Source organism: Anastrepha obliqua, chromosome 4 (assembly GCF_027943255.1).
Source record: "Anastrepha obliqua isolate idAnaObli1 chromosome 4, idAnaObli1_1.0, whole genome shotgun sequence".
NCBI classification, from domain to species: domain Eukaryota; kingdom Metazoa; phylum Arthropoda; class Insecta; order Diptera; family Tephritidae; genus Anastrepha; species Anastrepha obliqua.
This window is the reverse complement of record NC_072895.1, coordinates 61,717,703-61,744,746: the sequence shown is the minus strand read 5'-3', so window position 1 is coordinate 61,744,746 and position 27,044 is coordinate 61,717,703. Positions and strand designations below refer to the sequence as shown.

At 36.1% G+C, this 27,044-nt stretch overlaps 1 protein-coding gene across 1 annotated transcript in view; it reads left to right on the top strand.

Annotated features, from left to right (window-relative positions):
• The window catches only part of LOC129246046 (protein vestigial), a 64,328-nt gene that overhangs the window by 21,743 nt on the left and 15,541 nt on the right, over nt 1-27,044 (top strand). Inside the window, exons 2-3 of the mRNA XM_054884554.1 lie at nt 8,617-9,061; nt 13,291-13,542. Of these exons, the coding sequence (XP_054740529.1) occupies nt 8,617-9,061; nt 13,291-13,542 (697 nt within the window). The remainder of the gene's footprint in view (nt 1-8,616; nt 9,062-13,290; nt 13,543-27,044) is intronic.

Genomic DNA, 27,044 nt, shown 5'->3' with positions numbered 1-27,044 from the left:
GAATTAATTTCGACTCAAAATATTAGTAAAAATTTTCATCAAATTTGTTTAGTTTTAAATTTACTAAAACGCACATACCAAAATGTGAGAGGTAAATTAAATCAAAATATAAAGTTACTTTGATTTGAAATGTTGGCGCATATAATAATTTCAATCATTTTTCTTCATCACCTTTGTTTGAAAATACAAATTGAATAAATTTTCGTTTACCAAGGGAACATAAAAATGCACAAGCAAATGCCTTGCAAAATGCCGTCGGCATTCGTCAATTTGATTTCATACAGAAACCAAAAACTGAGCAGAGCCAATGTACTTGTACATAATTCACTGTAATCAGCCCTGTTAAGAACTTCCCCGCTGTCGAGTTAAGCGAGGTGAAATAGTGTTCGCGGTTTCACTTCATTTTTGACAATTCACACTATTCGTAGCTCGTGAGAATTCTCTATATTTAACGTTCTCTGCGCGTAGTTCTAGTTGTATTCGTCGCATCGGTTAACGCTAGAGCTTTTTGGACAGCTCTTTTCACGTGCTAACACGTGTTTGATTAATTGTTGTTTGCTTTTAGTCGTTCGTGAGTTATAGCGTCGCAAACATGGAGCAAAATTAAGAGAAAATACGGCATATTTTAAAGTACTACTACGATAAAGGCAAAAATGCATCTCATGCTGCCAATAAAATTTGTGCAGTTTATGGAGCCGATACAGTTTCCATTTCCACCGCACAACGATGGTTTCAAAGTTTTCGTTCTGGTGCAGAGGTGATCGAAGATGCGCCACGGTCCGGAAGGCCTGTCGTCGAAAATTGCGATAAAATCGCTGAATTGATCGAAAGAGACCGGCATAGTAGCAGCCGTAGCATCGGCCAAGAGCTGGGCATGAGTCATCAAACCGTTATAAGCCATTTGAAGAAGCTTGGATTCAAAAAGAAGCTCGATGTATGGGTGCCACACGACTTGACGCAAAAAAACATTTTTGCCCGTATGGATGCATGCGAATCGCTTCTGAATCGCAACAAAATCGACCCGTTTTTGAAGCGGATGGTGACTGGCGATGAAAAGTGGGTCACTTACGACAACGTGAAGTGCAAACGGTCGTGGTCGAAAAGCGGTGAAGCTGCCCAGACGGTGGCCAAGCCTGGATTGACGGCCAGGAAGGTTCTTCTGTGTGTTTGGTGGGATTGGCAGGGAATCATCCACTATGAGCTGCTCCCCTATGGCCAAACGCTCAATTCGGACCTGTACTGCCAACAACTGGACCGCTTGAATGCAGCACTCATGCAGAAGATGCCATCTTTGATCAACAGAGGCCGAATTGTCTTCCATCAGGACAACGCCAGGCCACACACATATTTGGTGATGCGCCAGAAGCTCCGGGAGCTCGGATGGGAGGTTCTTTTGCATCCACCGTATAGTCCGGATCTCGCACCAAGTGATTACCACCTATTTCTGTCCATGGCGAACGAGCTTGCTAGTCGGAAGTTGTCCTCAAGAGAGTCCTGTGAAAATTGGCTCTCCGAGTTTTTTGACAATAGGGAGGGAGCTTCTATAAGAGGGACATTATGAAGTTGGCATCTCGTTGGGAACTCGTCATCGAACAAAACGGCGCATATTTGACTTAAATCGCATTATTATAACCAATTTTATGAACAATTGAAAATTCAATAAAAATACAGCAAGACTTTTTTGACAACCTTATATTAAAAAAAGTTAAGATTCGATCGAAAGAATGGCATTGACATCATCAAGCTCGTCTAGGAAACAACTCCGATTCCATGATGAAACAATATTTTTGGTAGAAAAATGTGAAAACAATCTCACACTTGGCAAGGTTGCCGAGCATGAAACAAGTTTTTCTATTGTTTTTTATAATACGCATGTGTAAAATATATCTATGAGAGCGAGTTTGACGACACTTTTGGTTTTTATCGAAAATCTAATATTTCTATGATGAACGAAACCAACTGCATGAAAATATTACATATTAAACTTGACGGAGAATGGTAAAATTTTCGAAAATTAAATACGATTAGTAGGAAAAGTATCGAAAAGATGAATAAAAATTGTCATAGAATTCTTATTCATCTTTTCGATACTTTTCCGATTTTCGATTGAGAATTACTGTAAGATTCTGACATCTCGGCTGCGGTTGATCTGAAATAAGAATTCAAGAAGATAAAGATTTCCTTCTTCCGCAAAGAGAAAGGAGTCGGCTTTTGGCATTGACGCCACGCTGGCCCGAAAACAGAAACGCCCAACAAAGCGACTGGAGTAAGAAGACACTATTTAGTCGAGTAGCATTTTTATGGTATCACTCCATAAGGTGTATTTTTATTTTGTTTGATTGTCATTTCTACTAGGTATATATCGTGCACATACAGGGTAACCAATATTCGACAGACCCATCTGGCAACTCTGTATCTTTTGACAGAGACGTCAGATCGCTTAATGACATACCTCGTTGGAAGCGTCAGTCCAAGCAGATTTTTACCATGGAACAGTACACGCCACGCGAAATTTACATTCAACAAAAGAAGTCAATTGTGAAAACTCAACGTGCGTATAAAAAATTAAATAATGTGAAAAGTGCGCCTTCTAAGAACACCATTAAACGTTTGTACGAAAGGTTTTCGACTGATGATGCTCTTTCCAAAGAGGCCAAATCTTGTACGGGCCAGTGTTGCGACGTCGGCAAGGACATCCCAAAATCGCCGTTCTCAGCAGTTGGGCATTGCTGAGACCACTTTACAACGAATTTTATTGTTGCCTGCGGACAAGCCTCGTCGATTGGAATGGGCCCAAAAAACACATGGGTCCGTCGGTTATGGGCTACCCTGCACAGCTGCGTCAGTGATGAATATTTCGGGGGATAGTGAAATCGTAGTTCAGGAAATTGATGTCGGTTTTTACATGGAACAACAGAGTGCACGATTTTATAGAAACATCCATTTCGTTGATGATCGAATGCTAGCGAGCGTAAATATAAATATAAATATAAATGTCGCATCATATGCAACACTTTCGATCGTCTTTCGCGCAGCTAAACCCAGCTGAGCAATGATATGTATATAAATGGCACGTACACCCTTTTTGGGTGTTTGGCCGAGCTCCTGCTCTTATTTGTGGCGTGCGTTTTAATGTTGTTCCACAAATGGAGGGATCTACAGTTTCAAGCCGACTCCGAACGGCAGATATTTTTTATGGCAGAAATACACTCGGAGGTTTGCCATTCCCTGCGAAGGGGCGACCGATATTAGAAAAAACTTTTTCTTCATGCAATGATATATGTGAAAGATATTTGTTGCTTTACGGTTTTTCATTCGGAAGATTTTTATTTTTTCCCACGTATTTTCATTCCTTATTGGTGTGGATGCGTAACGTGCCAAGACCTACAATTCATTCAAGACGAAATTGTACGAGTATAATTCGATGGTGGTAATATTGATGATGAACTTGAAGAAATCGTTATTCCAAAACAATTGTATGCTACAGTCGAACAAGTGAAGTCGTTTGCGAATAGAAATATGCATATGTAAGTGATTTCGGCGCACCATGCAGAAAACGGTTTTTGAACGATTTCAAATTGGTATGGGTTTTTTACAATTGGACCTTTCTACTTAGCACGATCGAGAAAATTACCTCATAGGAAAACGAATTTGCCAAAATATCCATGAAATTAATTATAGCTTTCGATCGGGCGTCAAAATACCCCGAAGAGGATAAAGAATACTCATTCAAAGTTGTTAAGCACTACCGACAGAAGTGTATATGTATCTCATAAGATATCATCTTTGGTAATAAAAAATATTTGAAAAAAGACTGACTTGCAATTTGGAAAATTCTATTATTAAATGCACTAAAAAAGCATTCGTGTTTTTCATTAATTATGTATTTTTGTCGTATTTCATACATCTTTAAATTTGTGGGACCCGTGATTTTTGAACAGGCTCATTGGAAAGGTAATTGCTTATGATTTTTTAATACAAGAGCATACGATGACGTTTTGTCAACACTCAACCTGTAATTTTGAGGGTTCATAAACTGAATACTCAACCCAGAACTACTCGGAAGCACTCCAAAAGTTTTTGAAAAATCGCATGTCCCGGTGGTCTAGAATTTTCAAAAAATCGATTTTTTAATATTTCGTAAGTAAAGTATCTTAAGAATGTATTGTGAAATTTTCATGCAGAAATTCCCAGTATTTTCGATTCTACAGCCGTTTTAGCAGGTCAGATTCGTCCGTCACGCGGCCACTCTCAAAACTTAAAGCTCAATCATCACAAAACTACTTTTTTCGGTCTGGTTTTGTCAAAAAACAAAAAACTGTGCAACCGAATCGTCTGAAATTTTAATATTTTGTTCACAACATCAATGGCTATCGCCCGTACTAGAATCATATTATTATTTCAATTATTTCGTATTTTTTTGATTAAAAAACTGAAAAAAAACCAATTTTTAGAGTGTCAACTTCAAAACCGCGCCATTTTGTCAAATTTTTTTTATTCTACTACTGACATAGCTACAGTCATACTGATTAATATTTTTTTTTTGGTTTTTGTATTTCAGATAAATATGTCCATGTCCAATTTTTCGGGAGGGTCAACTTCAGCGCCATTTTTTAAAATTATTAAAATTCTTGTAAAAACAATTCCTGAAAATACCCAACATTTTCGAGCTCTACACCACCCAAAGTTAGACTGACTTAAGACTGTTGCTGCTTTAAACCAAATCTTAAAAAATTTAGAAATTATAAGATTATTTAATATATAAATTAATGCACGTATAGATTATCGAATACTTTTTATTCTGTCGTTGCTCGCGCCGATTTCACTTGCTTTTGTGTGGTAATTTAAAAAATTGCTTATAATTGGAAATGTGCAGCTTATGATACGGAATGCCTATGTTTTAACATAACCGGTAACCTTCCTGAAGAATACTCAATATCACTGAGCAGCTGCATCCAAATTCCGAAAAAATATAAGTACTGACTACACGAAGACGGCCTGCAATATTTATGTAGCTGGTTTCACTATTCGGAAATTGGAACTGACAGAATCTTAACCGCATGAAAGTAATTTTTTTTCGGCTAGATGTATTTTTCCGGCGGCATTTAAAAAAACCAAGTAGGGTATTTTTGGAAAATGTTTGCTTATTTCTTGAAACTAAAGATACATCTCTGAGTAATACAATAAAAATTAAAAAAAAATTGTAAAAATTTAGCCAAAATATCCGTTTGTCTGAAAATTTCGAAAAACACTGTTTTTAAATGCCGTTTGTATTTTCTAGTGGAATTACTCTAGATTCTCTCGTAACTTAACAAACTTGAGTGCAACCTGCGAAATAGAATATGTTATATGAACATACATAAATGATTACTCCAGCCTTAAGAAACATAGAGAGTTGTTAGTTTTGGATTTCTGATTTGGATTTATGATTGGTTTCATTTGAATTCAATAAACTTTCCAAAATGTTTGTGTGACACTCATTTTTTGCATACATTTATTTGTTTTTTGGCAAAATTTTTGTCTAAGTTATGAGCAATCAAAAAAAATTTTCCTATATAATTGAAAAAATCGATTTTGAGCCTAAAAACAAAATTGACGATAAGTCTTGAAAAAAATTTTTTTCGGGCGAACAAAAAAATACGTCTCATTATTTTGACCAGAGAGCAACATATTTGAGTTACATCGAAATCGAAGAACATGTCCCGAATAGCCCGGTAGAATTGAAATGGAAAGCATCTATTGTCTGCATATTATTAAAAGTCCTTTAAAATATATCAATCAGTTAAACAAATCAAATCCAAAAACTGCTGTCTTATTATTACGCCATTTGTTGAATAAACGGCTTAATTTCTTTGCCTCTTAAAATACGACCATGAAATAAGAAAGTATCAGTCTTAAGATGTAAAATTTTATTGCACCGATTATGAGTTGTGCTTTAGGCATTTTTTAAGAAATGAATTGAAAGTAACCATTCGAATTCGAAAATGTTGTACACTTTTACGACGAATTTGATTTTTTTCTGTAGCCTAAAGATCCTGTTAGTCTAGACATAAGAAAATTTCCATAACTCTAGAAATGTACATTCACGTCTTTAAGGGGGTCTTCTGGTCTCGAGGCCCTGAAATGAAGGGTTTTTTTGGGGATTGATTGTGACAAATCCTGTGAATATTTAAAAAAAAAAAATTTTTTATTTTAAAGGTACATGTCTTGGCTTTTAAAAAATGGTTTTGACTTTGAAAAAAAATTAACACCCGCGACCTTGAAATGGCGCTGAAGACGTCCACCTCCAAACGAAACAGGTCTCCATTTTGGTCACGGTTTTTCCACCTGGGTAATCAGAAAGCAAAAATTAGATATGCGTTGTCTTCAGAGTTGCCCTGGTTAAGTTTTCCGGTGACAGATTTTTTTTTTAAATTTTTTTCAAAAGTTATGCAACAATTTGCAAAAAAAATTTTTTTTTGCTCATTTTTTGAACTTTAAAAGGTTATAAAAATGGAATGAAAAAAAATTTCAAAAATCGTACACGGGGAAACTTAGCGGTAAGTTTTCCGAACCCTTTAAGACCAAAACCATTGAAATCGGAGTATAACTACTATGAAAAGTGTGACCAAAATGCTTAAAAAACACGATTTTCGGGGAAACGCGTTTAAAGATAAAGTTTATGATGAAACGGCCGGAGGAGGGTACACTTCGGTGCCCAGAAAAATGTAAAAAAATGCGATTTTCAAAAAATCCTTTCTGTGGCGTATTCTCGCATACACATACAACAAAATTATGCAAAAAAAAAAATCGATTTTTTTTCGCTTCAGACCAGAAGACCCCCTTAAGTCGTTCTACTTACATACTGCGTTAAATATGTAACTATAGCACAGGAACTTCTTAGCAAGTTTTGACAATTTATGTTATTTATTGTTTCTTACTTAATTTTAATAAATTTTCTTATGGAAAGGCATCATTCTCCTACAAAAGTCATGTAAACCCAAGTTTCAAACTTTGTGCAAATTTAAAAAAGGTCTACAAATTTTCAGCAAAATTTCCCACTTTTTAATCATAATCTTTGGAAAAATTCGAGTTAGCCCATGAAATTTTGCTATAATAAAGCGCAAGTTGCTCGAAAATTGCATACATTTTTTGTTCTTGTTTTGCTGATTATCTTGTGCATTTTCTCCATATAATGAATGCGCGGCATTTCATTTAATTTGGATGAAAAGCACCCAAGCTTATTCAACGTAAAAAATACCATCGTTCGACACTTTTAAGTGAGGATTGGGAGACTTTGTCCTACATCATCTCACGCGACAAAACTAGGACTGGTCTAAATTAAAGCATTACCAGACTTATAACGAAGGTAATATTATGGGCGCCCTCATTTTTTTATCAATATTGAGTTTCCATCACTAACTAAGGTCCATCACTAACTAACTAACTAACCGAGGTCCATCACTAACTAAGACATCGAAATAACCACCTTAAGCATATTGAAACTCAATACTGATAAAAGAACGAGGGCGTCCTTAATATTACTTAATATTACATATTTTAGTAAATTGCCTCTATTGTTCGCATATCTCTATGGTTCTCGATCTGTAGACGAATTACCAGTCACCAAAAAACATGCTGAAGTAAGAGTAACATAGCTAACAATCGAAACTATCGACCAAAACATCTTGAACTCGCTCCTGCCCAGAGATTATTAAAACATCTCGATGGCTCTCTCTCGCAGTCTAATAGTTTTTCTTTGGAAATTTAATTCATCCTCCACAAAAACCATACAAATTCAAGATTCAAACATTTAACAAAATTTCAGACCTTTTCAGAAATATTTCGAGTGTGCAGTTTTATAGTTCATTAAATTTTGGTATAAGAAAATGCCAATTACATGTCGCGCAATAATGACGTTGTCTCCACATAACGAATGCTCGAAATTTTGTTTACATTGGCAAACATCGACGCGATTTTTATTCCACTTGTAACTTGCGCTTTCTTATACCCAAAATTCAATGGGTTATAAAGCCGTACACCAGAAATTTGTCTAAAAATTCAAATTAAAAAGTGAAAATTTTTGTTGAAGTTTTATTAATTTGTGCAAAGTTTGAAAATTCGAGTTATGTACAATATATAGATTTTGTAGAAGAACGAACTACATTTTCATAAAAAACAATTACTTAACTTAAATAACAAACAAATAAAATGTCAAAACTTGTCAATAAGTCATAGTTATTTAGCGCAGTGTGTAGTTGCAGCCGAATAATTATAGGCAGTGAAGTATTTTGCATATTTGCAACTGTATCTGTACGCCTATATGAAGTTTTTGAAACTAAATCTTATTTATTAAAATATTAAGAAATTTAAACACCGAATGGGTTGAAAATGCGTATAATCGCATTTGCCGAAGCGACGATTCAGATAAATAGGGGAACTTCCTACTCTTCAGTGAATTTGTAATACTAACTAAGAGAATTAAAGATTTTTTTCACTTATAACAAATCAATGATTTGAGTGTAGATTTTTGAAACAATTTTACATATAATATACGTAATATACACTTTTTAGGCTTGACACCTTTAATTTCGTAATTTTTTAATCTATTACTTGTCTTTCCTCATCCTTGCGCAGTTCAATCAGGATCTGTACTCTTCGTCGGGCGTGCAATTGGCCTCATCAAGTGCCTCTGGCAGCTCACATTCGCCCTGCAGTCCCATCCTACCGCCGGCGGTGAGTGCGAATGCCGCCGCTGCAGCAGTAGCGGCCGCACACAATACCGCCGCAGCGGTAGTCGCCGTCGCAGCACAAACGGCCAATCAATCGGCGAGCATAGCTGCAACGACGAGTCTGCCGCTGGGCGGTGGCGGTGTAGTACCAGGTGGTGGAGGTAGCACTAATATTGGTGGCACCAGCGGTAGTGCGGGTGTTGCAAGTTCGGTGATCGGCGGTACAGGAATTGGTGGAGGAGCGGTCATTGGTGGCGGCGGCGGCAGCGTAGCGGTCAGCAATGCGATACAACACAGCAGAGCGCATACCAAAGAAGAGGATCTGGGAGTGCCACGAAGTGATGCTGAAGGTAAATGCAAACTGTAAATAAATTATCTTCCAATTTGCTCTCTACATACAATGTATGTTTGTATGTAGCTGTATTTATATAGCTCTCATTTGTTTATTTCTGCTCTTCTCTTGAGAGTGATGTAGAACGACTTTGAAAAATATTTAAATTTCGCACAGGCATTCACCACAGAATTTTTATGAGCATTAAATTTATGCGACATCTAATCGTTCTTTGCGAATTCTACGCATATTTTTGCTAGCTGCTACGAATATTTATCATTTTTTGTTTGAAAGTGATCAACTTAACCTCACCAGCGTACACGTAGGTATATATTCTACATACATACATAAATATATACACACACTCGTGTGCGAACACAAGCTCACTCCAATGTATTTAGCGGGCAGGTGTTGGTAGTGAATTCCAGTAGCAGCGTCGCGCCTTGATCGGAATGCGGTTGCGCACTCTTTGGTGCGTCGCGTCGCTGAGCGTTTTCGTCGCACGACTTCTCCTTTCGCCACAAGTCAAGTCCATCTGAATTTTTTAAATTCCACAGACAAATTTTTAATATATTTTACTCCATATACATACAAAATTGTACAAATATTTATATGTACATATGTATGGATGTAGATACATATGTTTGTAAATGCTTTTGCGCTTGAATGCGCGCGCGCCATAGTGACAAAACCGCTGCTGCTGCTAATTAATTTGCAAAAATTTTTCAGATTTTTCAATGTCATTAACTTTCGTATCCATTAATTTCGTTTTGTTAGCTATGCTCGTCTCACGACGGACGAATTGTAAGGAAGTGTGGAGAAATATTTAAAAAATTAAACAAATAAATGTTGATCACTAAATTTGTAGGCGAAACTAACTGTCAAAATGTTTATTTGTTTTTACTTAGTTGGAGGTGTTAATCCAACTAGGTGTACTGATTTATGAGAGTGGTGGTGTTAAAATAGCAACAACAACAATTGTATTTGTGGATTTCAATGCTGTACGCAATATTTGCTTTTTTATTTTAACAAATACATTTAGGTATAGATATATATATATATATATATATATATATGTATATGTGTATATATATAATTCGCGCGTACATCCTTAGTTGGGTATTTGGTCATGCTCCTCCTCTAATTAGTGGCGTGCGTCTTAAGGCCAGGTTACCCTTGATTTGTGTGCTTTTTTAAATAAACTTTATTCATAGTACAAAATATATTTATTAATCAATTTTTTACATGTGAAAAAACAAATATTAAATTGCTTAAAAAAAATTTTTTTTTTTTTTTTTCAAATGGTGGCTTTCAAAATGGCTGCTAAATTTTAGCTGATTCGTAGTTGGATGCCATCATATCTCGAAAACGAATTATCTGAAAGTAAAAAATCAAACGGTTTCATCTTCTGTATTGAATTGGTTATGACCGCAAGCAGAATCAAATATTTTTAATAAAAAAAAACAAAATGGCGGACTTTTGAATTTTTTGCCACTATTTTTTCACTTTTAATTGTTTATAACTTTTTTAAATAACAATAAATGTTTGTGATTCTGCTTGCGGTCATAACCAATTCAATACAGAAGATGAAACCGTTTGATTTTTTACTTTCAGATAATTCGTTTTCGAGATATGATGGCATCCAACTACGAATCAGCTAAAATTTAGCAGCCATTTTGAAAGCCACCATTTGAAAAAAAAAAAAAAAAAAAATTTTTTTAAGCAATTTAATATTTGTTTTTTCACATGTAAAAAAATTGATTAATAAATATATTTTTTACTATGAATAAAGTTTATTTAAAAAAGCACACAAATCAAGGGTAACCTGGCCTTAATGTTGCTTCACAAATAAAGGGGTCTATAGTTTGAAACCGTCTCCGAACGGCAGATGGTTTTTTATGAGAAACCATCTTACAGGCGAAATACACTACAAGGTTTGCTATTGTCCGCCGAGGGTAACCGCTATTAAAAAACTTTTTTTAGCATTTGGTGTTTCCTAGCGGCAGCGGGTTTGGAATCCGGGCTCTGCCGAATAGTAGTCAAGCACAAATCCATACAGTTTTAATAGTAATATGACGCATAAATCTTTGATAATTCGAGCGTTTCCCTCGACAATTGGAGACCCTTCAGTTTTACCGAACAGAAAACTAAAAAAATCTATTTGCTATAAGCATAATTTTATTGTCTGCAATCATATTTGGCATTAATATTTAATACTTTGAATCAAGCGGTTCGTTTTTTTAAAAACTAACCTCATCGTCGTTTTCCGATTCGAAAAATTCGACAACATCTCAATGAAAAAAGTTTCCAAAATAGTGTAAGAACACAAGTAAGAATAGTAAGCAGTTTTTTTAGAGATTTAACAAATTTTCCGCCGTAGCCGAATGGGTTGGTGCGTGATTATCATTCGGAATTCACAGAGAGAACGTTGGTTCGAATCTCGGTGAAACCAAAATTAATAAAAAAAAAATTTTTCTATTAGCGGTCGCCCCTCAGCAGGCAATGGCAAACCTCCGAGTGTTTCTGTCATGAAAAAGCTCCTCATAAAAATATCTGCCGTTCGGAGTCGGCTTGAAAGTGTAGGTCCCTCCATTTGTGGAACAACATCAAGACGCCCGCCACAAATAAGAGGAGGAGCTCGGCCAAACACGCAAAAAAAAAGTTGTACGCGCCAATTATATACATATATAATTAAGATTTTTTGAACGTAGGTTAGATTAGGTTGACCTGGCTGGCTGAAAGCCATCACATAGACCTATTGATCCTTAGTGTTACCAGTTGGGGCTAGACCTTTACATTTCTTTGTAGTAGACGTCTTGTAATACGTCCGCGTCTTTTGCAAATCTAAGTAAACTCTGAAGCTCTACCCCTAAGAGGCATTCTAACTTCTCATATTGTAAAGCTCCTAAGCATTTTAATCTGGTTCTAGCTAAGCAACATAGAAGGTGTTCTAGCGTTTCCCTCTCTTCCAGTTCATTGCAAAATCTACAGCTATCGTTGTTTGTAATTCCTACCTTGTATGCGTGCGCCGCTACCAAATTGTGGCCTGTCAGCATACCTACGATAGTTCTGCTTTCTTTTCTAGACCGAGCTGGTACGAATCGGACGTATTTATCGGCATTCTGTGTACTCGTGATTTTCGCGGTCTGTATTTTCATGTCGGCAGTGATGTCATTGTTTAACGTATTTAAAGGTTTCAGTATGTTGTTTTCTTGTTCGAATTGTCTGCAAACAGCGCTTTTGGCAATCTCATCTACAATTTCGTTTCCGGAAATGTCCTTATGTCCGGGTATTCAATAGATATGCAACCGTCTATCTGCGGCTAATCTCTCTATGGCTTCCCTGCTGTTTTTGTGGCTGATAGTGTTTGGCCAAGATTGTAGGCTCTGTGTGATGGTATTAGAGATCAGCCATGTTTCATTTCTAGGGTGCGCCATCTTTTATGTCGGTATGAAAACATTGAATGACTTTGAAAAAAAAAACTGATTTGTATAAGTGAGGTACTTTTATTTGGTTTGGCTATTTACAATTTATTAAAACTATTTTTTGAATACAATATCAATCAAGTGGCCACCTTTATTAGCAATCACAAACTGCTATCTTTTTTCCGCGTTTGTTATCACTTTGTCAATTTCGGTTGTTTCGGTGTAAAGCAGTCCATGGTTGAAATTATACTGAATTGACGTATCGAAAACATATACGATATGTTGAAGTCGATCGGTTGGTAAATGACAAAGTTATTCAGCGTTTACATACCGGCATACAAGATGGCGCACCCTGTAACAATACTGAATTCACACATGAGCTAAATATTCGCAGTTTAGAGCCCTAGTGTTGCTAGTGTAGTAGTTTGGCCTGAGTTGTGCAAAATTATGCCTAATCCTAGCTAACAGAACTCTTACACTCTCTCTTGGGTTCAATTGAGCTTTTTCATCGAGCAGAAAAATTTAAGAGGAAGTTGAAAAAATATTTTATTTATTTATTTTTTTATTTTTAAAAGCTTACATAATAATAAAATTATAAGTAAACTCAAGCAAACGCAGCGCTAGCAGCAGAGGCTTTCGGCTGGTTCTCAATGTTTCAAAAAAGGAATAATTTGACTTCAAATCATAGTTTTTTTACATTTTTATATTTCTTTACACAATTTTTCAATTTTTAGACTTAGCGAATACACCTTTTGGAATTACCATTTTGTCGATTAAAATATTATTCAAATAATATAGAAACATATTCGTGCTTATTCTACAGCTCGTCTAGTGGGCTCACATCACAACGAGTCATCCTGTTCGTCAAGTCCCGATTCACCTCGTCACACCTTGCATGGAGCTCAGGCGAAAGAACTGCCTCTACCGTTGGACAACTCGAATGTCAACGGACAGGGCAGAGCACAATACTTATCAGCCACCTGCGTCGTATTTACAAACTATTCCGGCGACACGGCCAGCGTTGTGGATGAGCACTTCTCGCGGGCGCTCAATTTTAGCAATAAAGACAGCAAAGGTGAGTAGCTAAAATAGTAAATAAAAACAAGTAATTAAACACATATTTATATGGACTTATTTGTGCATACACAGGTGTACTCGTATATGTATCTGCATGCATATACACTTATATTTTACCAGCAAATATTGAATGAGGCGTGTTAATGCAGAAAAAACACTTCCAAATGCAGATTTCCAGCGAAATCACACTGCATATGTACGCATCTAAATATGTATGCACATATGCACGTACATGTGTTGGCTGCTAGTTTCTCTTGTGCTAATTTTTTCTATGAAAATCACACTTGAAATTTGCCGCTTTTTGATGTCGCTCGTGAAAGTGCCACGACTAGCAAATCAACCAGCGTGCACCAATTTCACCACTTTGATTTACATGACTAATTATGCTTTTTATAATGCGCGATGGGCGATTGTCATTGTGTTTACGGTTGTGCTGCGGTTGTGTGTTGGCTTTGTGATGATCAAAAAGCGGCTGCTGTCATGTAACTGTCAGTACAGCGGCGCTGTACAGTGGCTCGCCTTGTCCAACTCATTATCAAGTGTGTTGTGTGCTACCAGTAGAGGGGCGCAGCAGCTGGGCACAAATGTATGTGTGTCTGTATGTGAATGAAGAGTTCGGTCTAAAGTGATTAAAGTAATATTAAAGAAATTTTACTTTTCGCGTAGTTGTTACTTTTCAACCCCCGCGCCCAAAGTTCTTATATGTAAGTGCCATGTCATAATGAGTGTGTACAAGAAATTAACACGAGTTTTAATTCAAATTGTTTTCGTTCGTCTCTTGGTTGATGTCTCAATATTGCACGTCGTCTATCGTTTTTCATTTCTTCTTTTTCGGTAAAACACAAATTTCTGCCTCACGCCACACAATAACTTCATAAATTCGTCAAGGCGTAGCGTTGTAGGCGCTCAACCGCTTCGGCGACACCGCCGCTGCCACTGATGCTGTCAGTGCCTGACACTTGCTGCTTGTTCTTTTCGATTTCGTGAAATTAATTACCGCATTTAATGAAGATAAACGCGTTGTCTTAAGCACATGACTTGTCTTTTTTCGTGTCTTTCGACGTCTCCTTTTGTGCTGCTTACTTTTACTTTCACGTGTCTCATCTGCTTTCATTACTTTTTTTCATATTTCTTGCTTGTTCATCATTGTGCTTCAACTCATTATCGCAAATGTTGCTGAAAATTTAAAGATCAGTGCATAAACCAAACATTTGGGAATTGCGGTGCTTTTTTTTTTTTTTGGTTTTGTGTGTTTTCCTTCAAGTTGTCACTGACAGCGCCACAGGGTGCCAAGAAAATTGATTCATTTCACGCAAGTGTAAATTTTGTGAAAAAAATATATGTATATGTACATTAGGCCGGGTCGATTTGTGGGAAGGCAAAAAAATCGCCCATTGCTCTGTGAAAATCATATTCTAGGGATCAAAATAAGAAACTTTGCCGAAGGAACCATACCTCTAAAACGAATTCTGATGTCCCCCAATTTGGGTCGAACTTTTAGTGTCTTTTGTGGGGAGGCAAAAAAATCGCCCATTGCTCTGTGAAAATCATATTCTAGGGATCAAAATAAGAAATTTTTCCCAAGGAACCATACCTCTAAAACGAATTCTGATGTCCCCCAATTTGGGTCGAACTTTTTAGTTTCTTTTCTCATGTAAAGGCCAAATATGGTGATATTTTGAAATGATTGTATGGGGAACCTCCAGGGGAGTTCCAGGGGGCGTGACACTGGCATGGGCCGGATCGGCCGTCCAAAGTTAGTGGGGGTCGGTCATACATTTGGACTCGATTGGAGCACTCTAAATGGGTCAAAGTGGTATTTTTCGTTCGACCCAAATTGGGGAACATGAGAATTCGTTTTAGAGGTATGGTTCCTTCGGCAAAGTTTCTTATTTTGATCCCTAGAATACAATTTTCACAGAGTAATTAACGATTTTTAAATCGACCCGCCCTTATGTACATACTATTTATATTCTTGTGTTAAGCAGAACAGATAACTTAATTATCGATTCTCAAAAGAATATAATCATCTATGTATACCAATAACATTCAAGGTCTTGAACCATGAATACTGGCCTATAAGATAATGCCTATGAGCTCTATAGTTCAATGAACTCTGTTTGTTCAGTAATTGAAAGGTTCGCCAAAGGCTGCTATAAATATTTGATGTAAAATTGACTAAGCGACAGTAAAACAAGTGTAACTTACAGGTGCAACTTATTTCTGCAAGCCCCTTGGCTTCAAGGATACATTCCCAGCTTATAAGGACTCGTAATTTTTAATACTTAATAATACTTTATTACTTTGTATTCAATAATAAACTCATTCATTACTTTAATTTAATAAAAATAAAACAAAAAATACAATAACTCTTAAATGAAACATTGGTCCACCTAGCGTTAAACAAATCGGTATATCCAAAGGTACGTATGCCAATAGAACAATGAAAGATGATTTTTTTTCAATATTCATGAGTTTATGAACCTTCGCTATTGCTAAACTTCGTAAAAAAATAAGGAAAAATGACCGCAATTGGGATAGAAAAAGTCACAGAAACAATACGTCGTCGTATTCCAGACCGTCTCCCTTACTCACCGAATCTTGTATTACGTGATTTCTATCAGTTTTCTTGGCAGAAACCTACATAAAGAAAATAAAAAGAAAAAAAGAAAAATGATTTGATTCCATTGAAATTGTGAAAGAGAAAACAACACGCGCCCGAAGAAGCTGACAGAATTGTTACAATATTATTTCAATCAATGAAAGATTCCAAGATAGTAATAAGTAAATAAAAAATATGACATAACAAATATTTTACCCTGCCAATTTTATCACTTCATAGCTTAACCTCGTATACCATAAAAAATATTGTTTATCCCGAACTAAACCACACAATCTAAGTCCTTTAACACGCTCGTCCTATTGTTATTTGGTGCAGAAGCTAAGACGATAAGTACTCGAGAAAAAGATTATTCTGATTAATTAAACAGCTAATTATTACAAGGCCATAGCCATAGTGTATCGTATGAACTTCCAGCGGTTCTGTTGGCTAGGTCCTGATCTACGCATTGATATAAACGGCACAAAGTATATAATTACTTGCATATAAATATAAAAGGAAAGAACGATTAATTGTATTTACAATAACACTAATTTTTAACAACAAAACTTTTTGATATATAAGCTTTTATACATTAAATACAATGACAAATACTCACATATACATCCAATAACAGCAGGAGTTCCTCAAGGCAGCGTTCTAGGGCCACTGCTATATGTTTTATTTACCTCTGACATACCACTCCCAGACGAAACTAATTCTACTATAGCAACATTCGCAGACGACACAATTTTATTGTCATCTGACAAAAACCTCTCAACCGCAACAGCAAAATTACAGATGTACACCAACAATGTAAAGAAGTGGTTTGACAAATGGAGTTTGAAAGTAAACGAGGACAAATCTGTACAAGTAATATTTACGACAAGAACAGAGATTGCTGCTATGCCGATTAAGCTCAACAATAAAAATATACAAATTGAAATATCTGCAAAATATCTTGGAATCCATCTGGACTCAAAACTAACTTGGAAAGATCATATCAAAAAGAAAATAAAACAAATAAAGGAAAAATTTCGACAATTGCATTGGCTAATAGGCAAAAATTCTAAGCTCAATATTTCCAACAAACTTTTAGTATACAAGGCGGTCATTAAACCAATCTGGACCTACGGACTTCAAGTGTGGGGAACTGCAAAAAGAACTCACATAAACAAAGTACAGCGACAACAATCAAAAATCTTACGTATAATAACAATGTCCGACAGCTACACAAAAAATGATGACATCCATACTACGTTCAATATAATATACCATTAATCGACGAAGAAATAAAAGCGATATCAACAAGGTATTTTAACGAAATAAACCAGCACAAAAATAGAGAAGTCAATACACTCTCACAGCTTGAAAGAAGAACTTTACGACGTCTGAAGAGAAACCGACCAATTGACCTACTAAATTAAATATTAATTCTCGTATGCTAAAATAACTGTTCTATATAAAATGTAATTGTTTTCCTAAAACGCAATCGCTGTATTGGTCTTGGCACTGGCCATGATGAAATATATTTAATAATTTTCCTAACTATAATAACACAGGCCAACAAAATCTCGCTTTTTTACAGCTTTTAAAACAGCTATGGGTGTTTCTTGAAGGTTTTTTTATGCTGACAACGAATATGACCTTGAAAATGCTCCAGCACGTCAGGATTTTTGGCAATTTGAGGTTAAAAAGTCAAAAAATGCAGATTTTGGCCATTTTTTTAATTTTTTTTTGGGCAAGGTAAAGTTTTTTTTTAATTTTCCACAACGGCATCGCAAAGTACTAGTCTTCAGCTTTAAAATCCATTTTTAAAAATATTTTTGCGATTAATATAAAAAAAGTTATACTATTTTGAATTCGCCCTTTACAGGGGCGTTAGAGAGTTAGAAAGGTTGAATTTGCATATCTAAAAGTCTCCAATTCAAAATAGAATAACTTTTTTTATATTAATCGTAAAAATATTAAAAAAAATGGATTTTAAAGCTGAAGACTAGTACTTTGCGATGCCGTTGTGGAAAATTAATAAAAAACATTACCATCCCCAAAAAAAAATTAAAAAAATGGCCAAAATCTGCATTTTTTGATTTTTTAACCTCAAATTGCCAAAAATCCTGACGTGCTGGAGCATTTTCAAGGTCATATTCGTTTTCAGCATAAAAAACCTTAAAACCTTAGTTAAAATTATCGAAAAAGTTTTTTGGTTGTTGGCCTGTGTAATTGTTAAAAAATGTACTAGATGCCAGTATGACAGATGTATGATTAATGTAGGAATAAAAAAAAAATATATATAAGCCTTTTAATTTTTCGAAGATCCGATTTTTGACTCCTAATAGCACTTGTAACATTTAGCAGTTATGAGCAAAGAGGGTGATATGCTATTTAAATCGGTGGGCAAAGCGGATCACGACCATATTTTTACTTTTTTAGTTATTTATGCACACAAATTTTAAATAATTTTTTAGTTAAGCCCCTATTTCGAACAAGAAGCGCCCATATCTCATTTCGGAAGCTAACTTCGAAAATCGGAGATTATTACTCAATCTCTTAAAAATGGTTTGGTCTAATACCCAGGCGAATGCTGTACAGTGTAATTATTGTGAAAGGCTTTACATACGAGTATAACCATTTGACAGAGGTAGACATTTGCCTTGGAATATCTCGCGGAGCCTCGAATAACATATACGCCTAAGTCTTTTGTACACTGTCTTTTTCACACGACATTGAAAAAACACGGTTCACCTATAAACTTTTTTACATGAAATCTTCGTTCCTTAATGAATCTAAAAAAAAGTTTTATTCTACGCAAAGTATGATTCCCAAAAGAAAAAAGCCTTTGGTATCAGAACGATTTAATGGAATTAAATACGCTTTATGATAATAAAGAAGTCGTATAATGACAAAATTGAAGGAGAAGTTCCTCTATTAACGGTTGATTTAATAGGTATATGAGGGCTTGAAATTTGCTACATTTTTTTAATCGTGATTCTGACATGGAGCGTGCGTTAAAGTTTCAACGAATGCTCAGAGAAATACTCTGAATCCATGAAGGGTGCACAATAGATCTTTCAATTCGCAGTGCCAAATCCTATCATCATCATCATTAATTCCTAGATTTCTAAGTTCGATCATAGGATCGCACCTCTCATAATAATAATAATATTGTAGATTGTGCGTAACCAAACCAAAAAAAGAGTCCCCCAAGAATCCCTCACCATGCCCTAAGTTTTGGGAAAATATTTGAAGTTATTTCATCTTACATACATTTTTACTATATGTTGCACATGCATTTTTACACTTTTTTCCCGCGGCTTTTGAAATGAATGTATCGACCGTGCACAACAAGAGTTGGTATAGTATACACTAAAAGTTGGAGTTGGTAAAAGTATACAACAAATTTATGTACGCAAAAATATGCATGCATTATATATAATATTATTATATATCCCTACAAGCGTTCTACGCTTAGTGAAAATAAACTATAATTAATTATATTAAATACCACAAAATATCGTAAGTAGCCAAAATCGATTGCATGACATTTTTATTGCAATTACAAAAGTTTGAAAAATTTCAGTTCTGCAAAATATTTGAACTTCAACACCAAACAGGAATGTGGCACACTTACAAGAATTCCCCGAAGGATACAAACGTTTGCTGCAAGCATGCATATGCATAAAGCAATACATATTTATGTTCCTAAATATGTGCATACATGCACATAAGTGCATATGTAAGTGTGGAGTTGAAGGTTTTCTGCTGTTAAAATTGTATTTATAAATAATGCCCTTAAAAGAAATAAAATCATTAAAGTGGCATTTAATCAGTACGAATCGGGGCGGTAATGCGACAAAGACATCATGGGCCTGTTTCATAAAATTTGACAGGGCGACAGTTTATCAAAATTGTATGGGATTACAAATGTAAGGTAACTTTACATACAGAATAAAGTGCATGAATGGGGATTAGGTTCTTATTATTGAGATACAAAAGCATACTTCTCCTGTGATTACGTGAACGAACGCACATCCTTCTCCAACGGAGCCTCCAAATAGGAAAATATTACTTATTAGATTTAACTACATACATACATATGTAGTTGTAATTGAATGAAATGTAACTTTTCAATACAAAAAAATAAAATATTGAAACAGTTTAAGAAATCTCAACGTTTTATGAATATGATAAGTCATATAAAAAATGTTATTTTTCATGAAAAGAGTTTAAATTGGCTATAAGAATCTGATGCGGCCGAATCTGATGATGAATATCCTCTCGAACTCATAAATTCTCTTACAGGAAAAATAGGAAAATTATTTAGTTCAGCAAATGTTCCGTTAACGCTTTGGTTCAGAGCTGATATTAAGCGTAATGATCACTGTTTAGATTAATGTTTTAAGAGTCAGCTTAGTGATTAAATGATTAGTAAAATCAGGACTGTTCAATATTGAAAAAAAAAAAAATAATCTGATTTAATCAAAAATTGTATTGGAATTATTTTTTGAAAACTTGATCTGATGTAATCAAAGACAATAATGGTAATACATATTTTTTAAAACATTTTTTGATTTATTGTTTTTTTCACAAAGATTCATTACTGCTTAGACAAACTGCAAATAATGGCAATACTTAAAATAATAACCCGTTTTAATAAAAAGAAAAATTATAAAGTAATCGGGATTATTTAACATTGAAAGAAACAGATCTGATATGATCAAAAATAATTAAAAACAAAAACGAAGATATTTTACCAAAAATTCTAATTTTTTTTTATTATTTTTGTTTACATATAATTATTTTTTAATTTTAACAAAAATAAGAGATTTAATACTACTTACACAAACAGCCAAAAAGGGCAATACTTATCGACATATGACAAAAATAATTGCGTAAAGAATGCATCAAAATCTACATAAAAATACGCATGAACAGAAAAGTATGTAGGGGTGCGATATTTTGAGCAGTTTGACTACTTACTTTTAATTATTTAGTGTCTAATACATTTTTATAAAAACTTAACTCGTTATACAACAAAACCCATATAAATCGTTCGTTTTTTCAAACTTTGTGCAAAAAATATGAAAATTATGAATTAATCAGGATTTCTAGAATAATTTTGGGTATGCAGTTTCATAACCCATTCAATTTTAGTATAATAAAGAGCAAGTAGAAGTAGCCACAAAATGCTGTTGAATTCGGACAGTATTTTTTGCTGACAATGTCACGCATTTTCTACCATACGAAGTACGTTCGACAATTTTTAACAGTGAAAGCGTAAACAAACGCCAGCTTTTCTCTCAGTTTCGTATTCCTTTCTGGAGTAAGCCCGATTTTTTATGAACAGTATTTCCACCGAATTTTACGCTTAACCACATTTTTAGGCATCACTGTGTTCTTAGATATTTGAGAGGCCAAACAATTTTCACTTTTCCTCGTTATTCAGTAGTCTTGTTGCTACTCTTGAAATAGGGCCCACAAAACCGCCTGCATTTCCGCACAGGCGTTTACGAAATATTGCATCTTTTCGTGTAAAACCAGTTGACTTTAAGGGACAAATTGTTGCGCGGCAGTTGTGTCGTACTGTTGTTCGCTGTCATTTTTAATTTTTACTTCTGAATGTTTTTGTTATACTTTTTAGCATGGTATTTACATTGGAATGCACCGTTGCAGCGGGCGCATGCATTGGGTGGTGGCCATCTCCGTTTTGAGTCGCTGCAATGCAGCCGCCTCACTGCATTAATTCATTAGTTGTCCGCATAAAACTTAAATCGTATTAAAGTGGCGGTGCAGTACTTACCAAAAATATCCTCGTGCGGTATTTCGATACACATACGAGTATACAAATAAGATATGGCACAAAAAGTTGCGTTGCCATTGTAGTCCGCTACCCGCTTATTGCGCTCTTTGGCCGCTTACAGACGCGCTGACTCGCTGGTTAGCTGGCTCGCTCAGCAATGGCATATTCATGATTCGAAAGCAATTTAATTAGATGCCAACCGAAATTCGATGAAATTCCTTTGTGCGCGCCACAATGCAACACAATCAACAAAAATGAAAAATCCAACAACAATAAGAACAGCAAGTGCCGCAGATATACCGAGTTTGGCACAGCAGAAAAACATTTATATCTTTATCGAATTTTACCGCAGTACGCTAAGAACGCTAAAACAAAATACATTTTCTATATGGATTTTTTCTTTGGTTTCGGTTCTTTTCTTATTGTACCTACATGCTGTTGTTTTTGTTGTTATTCTTGTTGCATTACAATTTTACAGTTGCTCTGCATCACATGCAGATGTCAAGCTATTTTTAATTATTGCTACCGATTTGTTCGTGTTTCCCTTTCTTTGAGTGACTATTTTTTATGCAGTTTATTTAATTTGAAATTTAAAAGTCGAACAACTGCATCATCGTTTGGCACGGCTCTTGGCGTTGCGGTTGGCCATTGCGCATACCTTTAAAGAAAGGTGTGTGAAGTGCAACCAAAGGCACGCAGCCAATACCTTAGCGGGACAGCATGCGTACTTTCTTTTGTTACGAAGAATGCATGTGTGTCTACACATTTTTAGTTATGTAAGAAAGTTTGTGTGTGGTCATCGGGAGATAAACTCATCAAGTGCGCTTATCAGATCCGCTATAAATTATAGATACCGACCCAAGATATATACGTGCACACATACAGAAGTATTTTATTAATATTTTGCCGCCCGCCAAGTAATGTGACAAGCCTATCAGGATACTTGTACGCCTAACACGCAGCAGGACAACTTCATATACTCTAACACAAACGTACATACTTACATAAGCGATAGGAGAAATGTTAGACTTCATTGAAAAGGAAAGAAAGTAAAAAAAAAATGATTTCTTGGCGACATGCTATGGTAGCAGTTCTTATCTGTTACAGGTAGCTATTAATCAGTTATTAGGGTCACTAAAGAGCTATTAACAATGCGTTGGGTTTGGTGGTTGTAATAAAAATTAACATACTTTTTTTCTTTTTTAAATATACGACAAATCTTTCCAAAGCATTCGTTATTGGAGTGATTATTTATTCAGATGTGAATTTCCGAAATTTCATAGCGTGCAAAAACGTAAATTGAAGTATCGTTTTTACTTTCAGTACCAAAAAAATTTCGTTGTGTTGTATTGAACGTTCGGTTCTACTTTTGCTCTCGGTTTGCCTTTTTGCAAATGTCCAGAGCAACAATATTACGTAAGCTAAAAATTTCAATGTTTTTGTGATTTTATATAATTTTTATTTCTTACATAAAATGCGTACATAAGACATGAGCTCAAAAGTCCCCCGTCTAACAAAGAAAACACGTTTGTTTTTTGTTCAAAATTAGCTGGACTCGCCTCGAATTAAAAAACGAAATTATTTTTTATTTATAGTTTTGGTCATGTCAAAAGTAGCGTCACTTTTAGCGCAATAACTGTTCTTCTTCTTCTTTATTAGCGCGATAACCGCTTACGCGATTTTGGCGGAGTGTAACAAAGCGAGTCAGTCGTTTCTTTATCGTGCTAACCAGCGCCAGTTGGACACACCAAGTGAAGCCAAGTCCTTCTCCACCTGATCTTTCCAACGCAAAGGAGGCCTTCCTCTTCCTCTGCTACCACTAGCTGGTACCGCATCAAATACTTGCAGAGCCAGAGCGTTTGTATCCATTCGAACGACATGACCCAGCCAACGTAGCCGCTGGATCTTTATTCGCAGCGTTTTGTCTATGTCGTCGTAAAGCTCATACAGCTCATCGTTCCATCCTCAACGTGCAAAGGGCCAAAAATTTTACGCAAAATCTCTCTCTCAAACACTCCAAGCGTCGCTTCATCGGATATTGTCATCGTCCACGCTTCGGCGCCATACGTTAGGACGGGTATGATGAGAGCCTAGTAGAGTGTTAGTTTTGTTCGTCGAGGGAGAACTTTACTACTCCATTGCCTACTTAGTCCAAAGTAGCACTTGTTGGCAAGAGAGATTCTGCGTTGGATTTCCAGGCTGATATTATTATAGGTGTTAGTGCTGGTTCCTAAATATACGAAGTCTTCTACAACCTCGAAATTATAACTGTCAACAGTGACGTGGGTGCCGATACGCGAGTGCACCGACTGTTTGTTTGAAGACAGGAGGTACTTCGTTTTGTCCTCGTTCCCCACCAGGCCAAGAAGAAGTCACACGACAGCGAGTCACCCTGTCTGAAACCTCGTTTGGTATCAAACGGCTCGGAGAGGTCCTTCCCAATTCTGACGGCGTTGCTCGTATTGAGCAATGTCATCTTGCATAGCCGTATTAGTTTTCAGTTTAGAGCGTATATCGGCGTAGACAAAACAAAAATACTACATATATTAATGCCCCATGGAAAAAGGTGTTGAATCACTTTGAAGAATTGGATATCGCATCTCTTTTAACTAATTTTTAATGCAAAAAGCTAAGACAAGACTTAAGCGACTTATGCGTCTTGAGTTCATGACACCACTATTCAATTTGAAATGGTGGGCATCTGCGTTTATCATCATACACCAATTTCTGCTGAAATTTCTGCTCAATTGCAAAATATGTATGCGCATATGTGTATGTATGTATGTACAAATGTATGCCGGTACAAGTAGGTAATATTCACTGATTTGCAATGAAATGTGTCACTTAACGGCATGGCGCCACGCCTTGTTGCACATCAGCTTGTTGCGCGCTTTGTGGCCAGCAGGAATTCGCTGCAAACATGTTCAGGATCAGCACGTTCATTAAAAAGGGAACTTGAAAAGAAAAAAAGAAAAAAAGCATTAGCATTTGCTATTATTGCATGTACGTATGTATGGATGTGAGTATGAAGCCCCATCCATATATATGCAAACATAATGCTAAATAAAGATAGGCATATTTTATGTATAAGCATGAATGTATGTGTGCCTGTCGTTGACTGAACGTGCGCAATTGAATAATAAAACCACAAACCCATACATGCACGCACTATTAAGCCTCCTGAAGTTTAACTACCAAAAATAGAGCGAATAACAGAAAACACTACTCAACACTTGAAGAGTGCGGCTGTGGAATGCAACAGCTGGAATTTCGTATTGTTGCACGCTCATCGTGCTGCTGCGCTGCTGTGCTGCCAATAAATAGTTAGATTTGGAAGTGGCGGCAGACAATGTTGCACAAGTTGATGCGACGCGACTGATGCGGTTGTAGCTGTTGCTCATGATGGTGGTGGCGACGCGGATGAGTCTGACTCCATCATTGACTACAACATTCCGAACTCAATTTAGAGTGGGAATCGTATTTGTTTTCACTCTTTGTACGAGTGTGTACATATGTTTTGATACTCCGTACAAACGCTGCGCAGCGTGAATTTTACAAAATAGAGCAAGCACTTGGTGTCACACCACCGGCAGCCTACTTACGCTCGAATGCCGCGTGCCACAGTGGCTCCAGCACTGCCAAAATCAGTTACAAACGCAGACATGCACACATACAAGCAATAACATAAAAGTGCATACATGCATATGTATGTGTAATTGTACGCATGCCTACTTAGCGGCGCACTGTAGATAAAAAACACACACCCAGTTTCTTGTCTCCAGCACTAATACCCCAGCCTGCTCTAGTTAGCCAAAGATGCAACCAGTCCCCCAGTCGGCTGAGGAGACTGTTGTCAGCCCGCCGACACGCATACGAAATGACGCTAAGGAATTCCCATTAATACCAACACAATCGAGGCACGTTAACGTGCATGCGCAAACACACACACACACACGGACAAAGCCATGCAAACAAGCACCAAAAACACCAAAACACCGAGAAAAATAAAAAAAAACAGAAGCAAGAAGACAAACCAACTACGAATCCATAATGACAAACAACAACCGCATACGTGCGCCAAGATGTCTCCATCATGCCGTGTTAGGCGGCGGCAGCGACGGCGGCGGTGGCGGTTTCGGCAGCATACAGCAGCAACAGTACTTACTTCGAAAGTCGGGAGGAGGCTAAAGCAGGCATCATTTAAATTCACTTTCAATTCCTCAATGCCAACCAATTGAAACTACGAATGCCACAAAATATTTACAATTACGTACGGCAATCAAAGGCGGTAGCAGCTGCATCAAAAGCAGAAGGGAGGATAAGTAAATGTGCGGGTGGTGAGCAGTGGAAAGTGTACGAATGAGAATGGGAAGGAGACCAAGTCAATGAGGCTGTAAAAATGTCTGGGAAGTTAGGTTGCCACTGGCCTTTGTGGGTATTGAATTAATTTACTTAAATATTCAGCACTCGTACTTTGAATTACAATAATATTTTTGAAAAAAATGTATTGCAACGTTAAGCTTTATTTGTGCTATTGGATTATTTCGCAAAATATGCACAACTTTTGAAATTTGCTCGACTGTTGCTGGATTTATTAACTTTTCGTTAGATGCAGTGTTGAAGTAAGAGTAGGCGAGGTGTAGCAAATTGTTATAAATTCATGTTTTAAACAAAAATAATAATTAGTACTATTATTTATAAGAAAACTAATTACTCTATACTCGTATATACCTACTATAATTCAAAATACATTCGAAAAATCTTCTGAAAATATTTTAATGACAACGAAGGATTAAAGATTGATACAGGAGTTAAAAGCTAAATTAGCAAAAAAACACTAATAATAAAAGTTTATTTCTTTAACTATTACAAAGAAGACAATAGCGGATTTATTTTTTGAAAATTATTTCCTCTTGGATTCACGCTTGGAATCTGGCCTTTTTTTCATTAAGTATGTACTTATATACAGGTATATATACGAGTATATAAGAATGTAAGTAGCTGCTCACTCACATTTTTTATATTTTGTCTGCCCATTCGAAATTCACAGAGAGAACGTAGGTTCGAATCTCGGTGAAAAACCAAAATTAAGAAAAAGTTG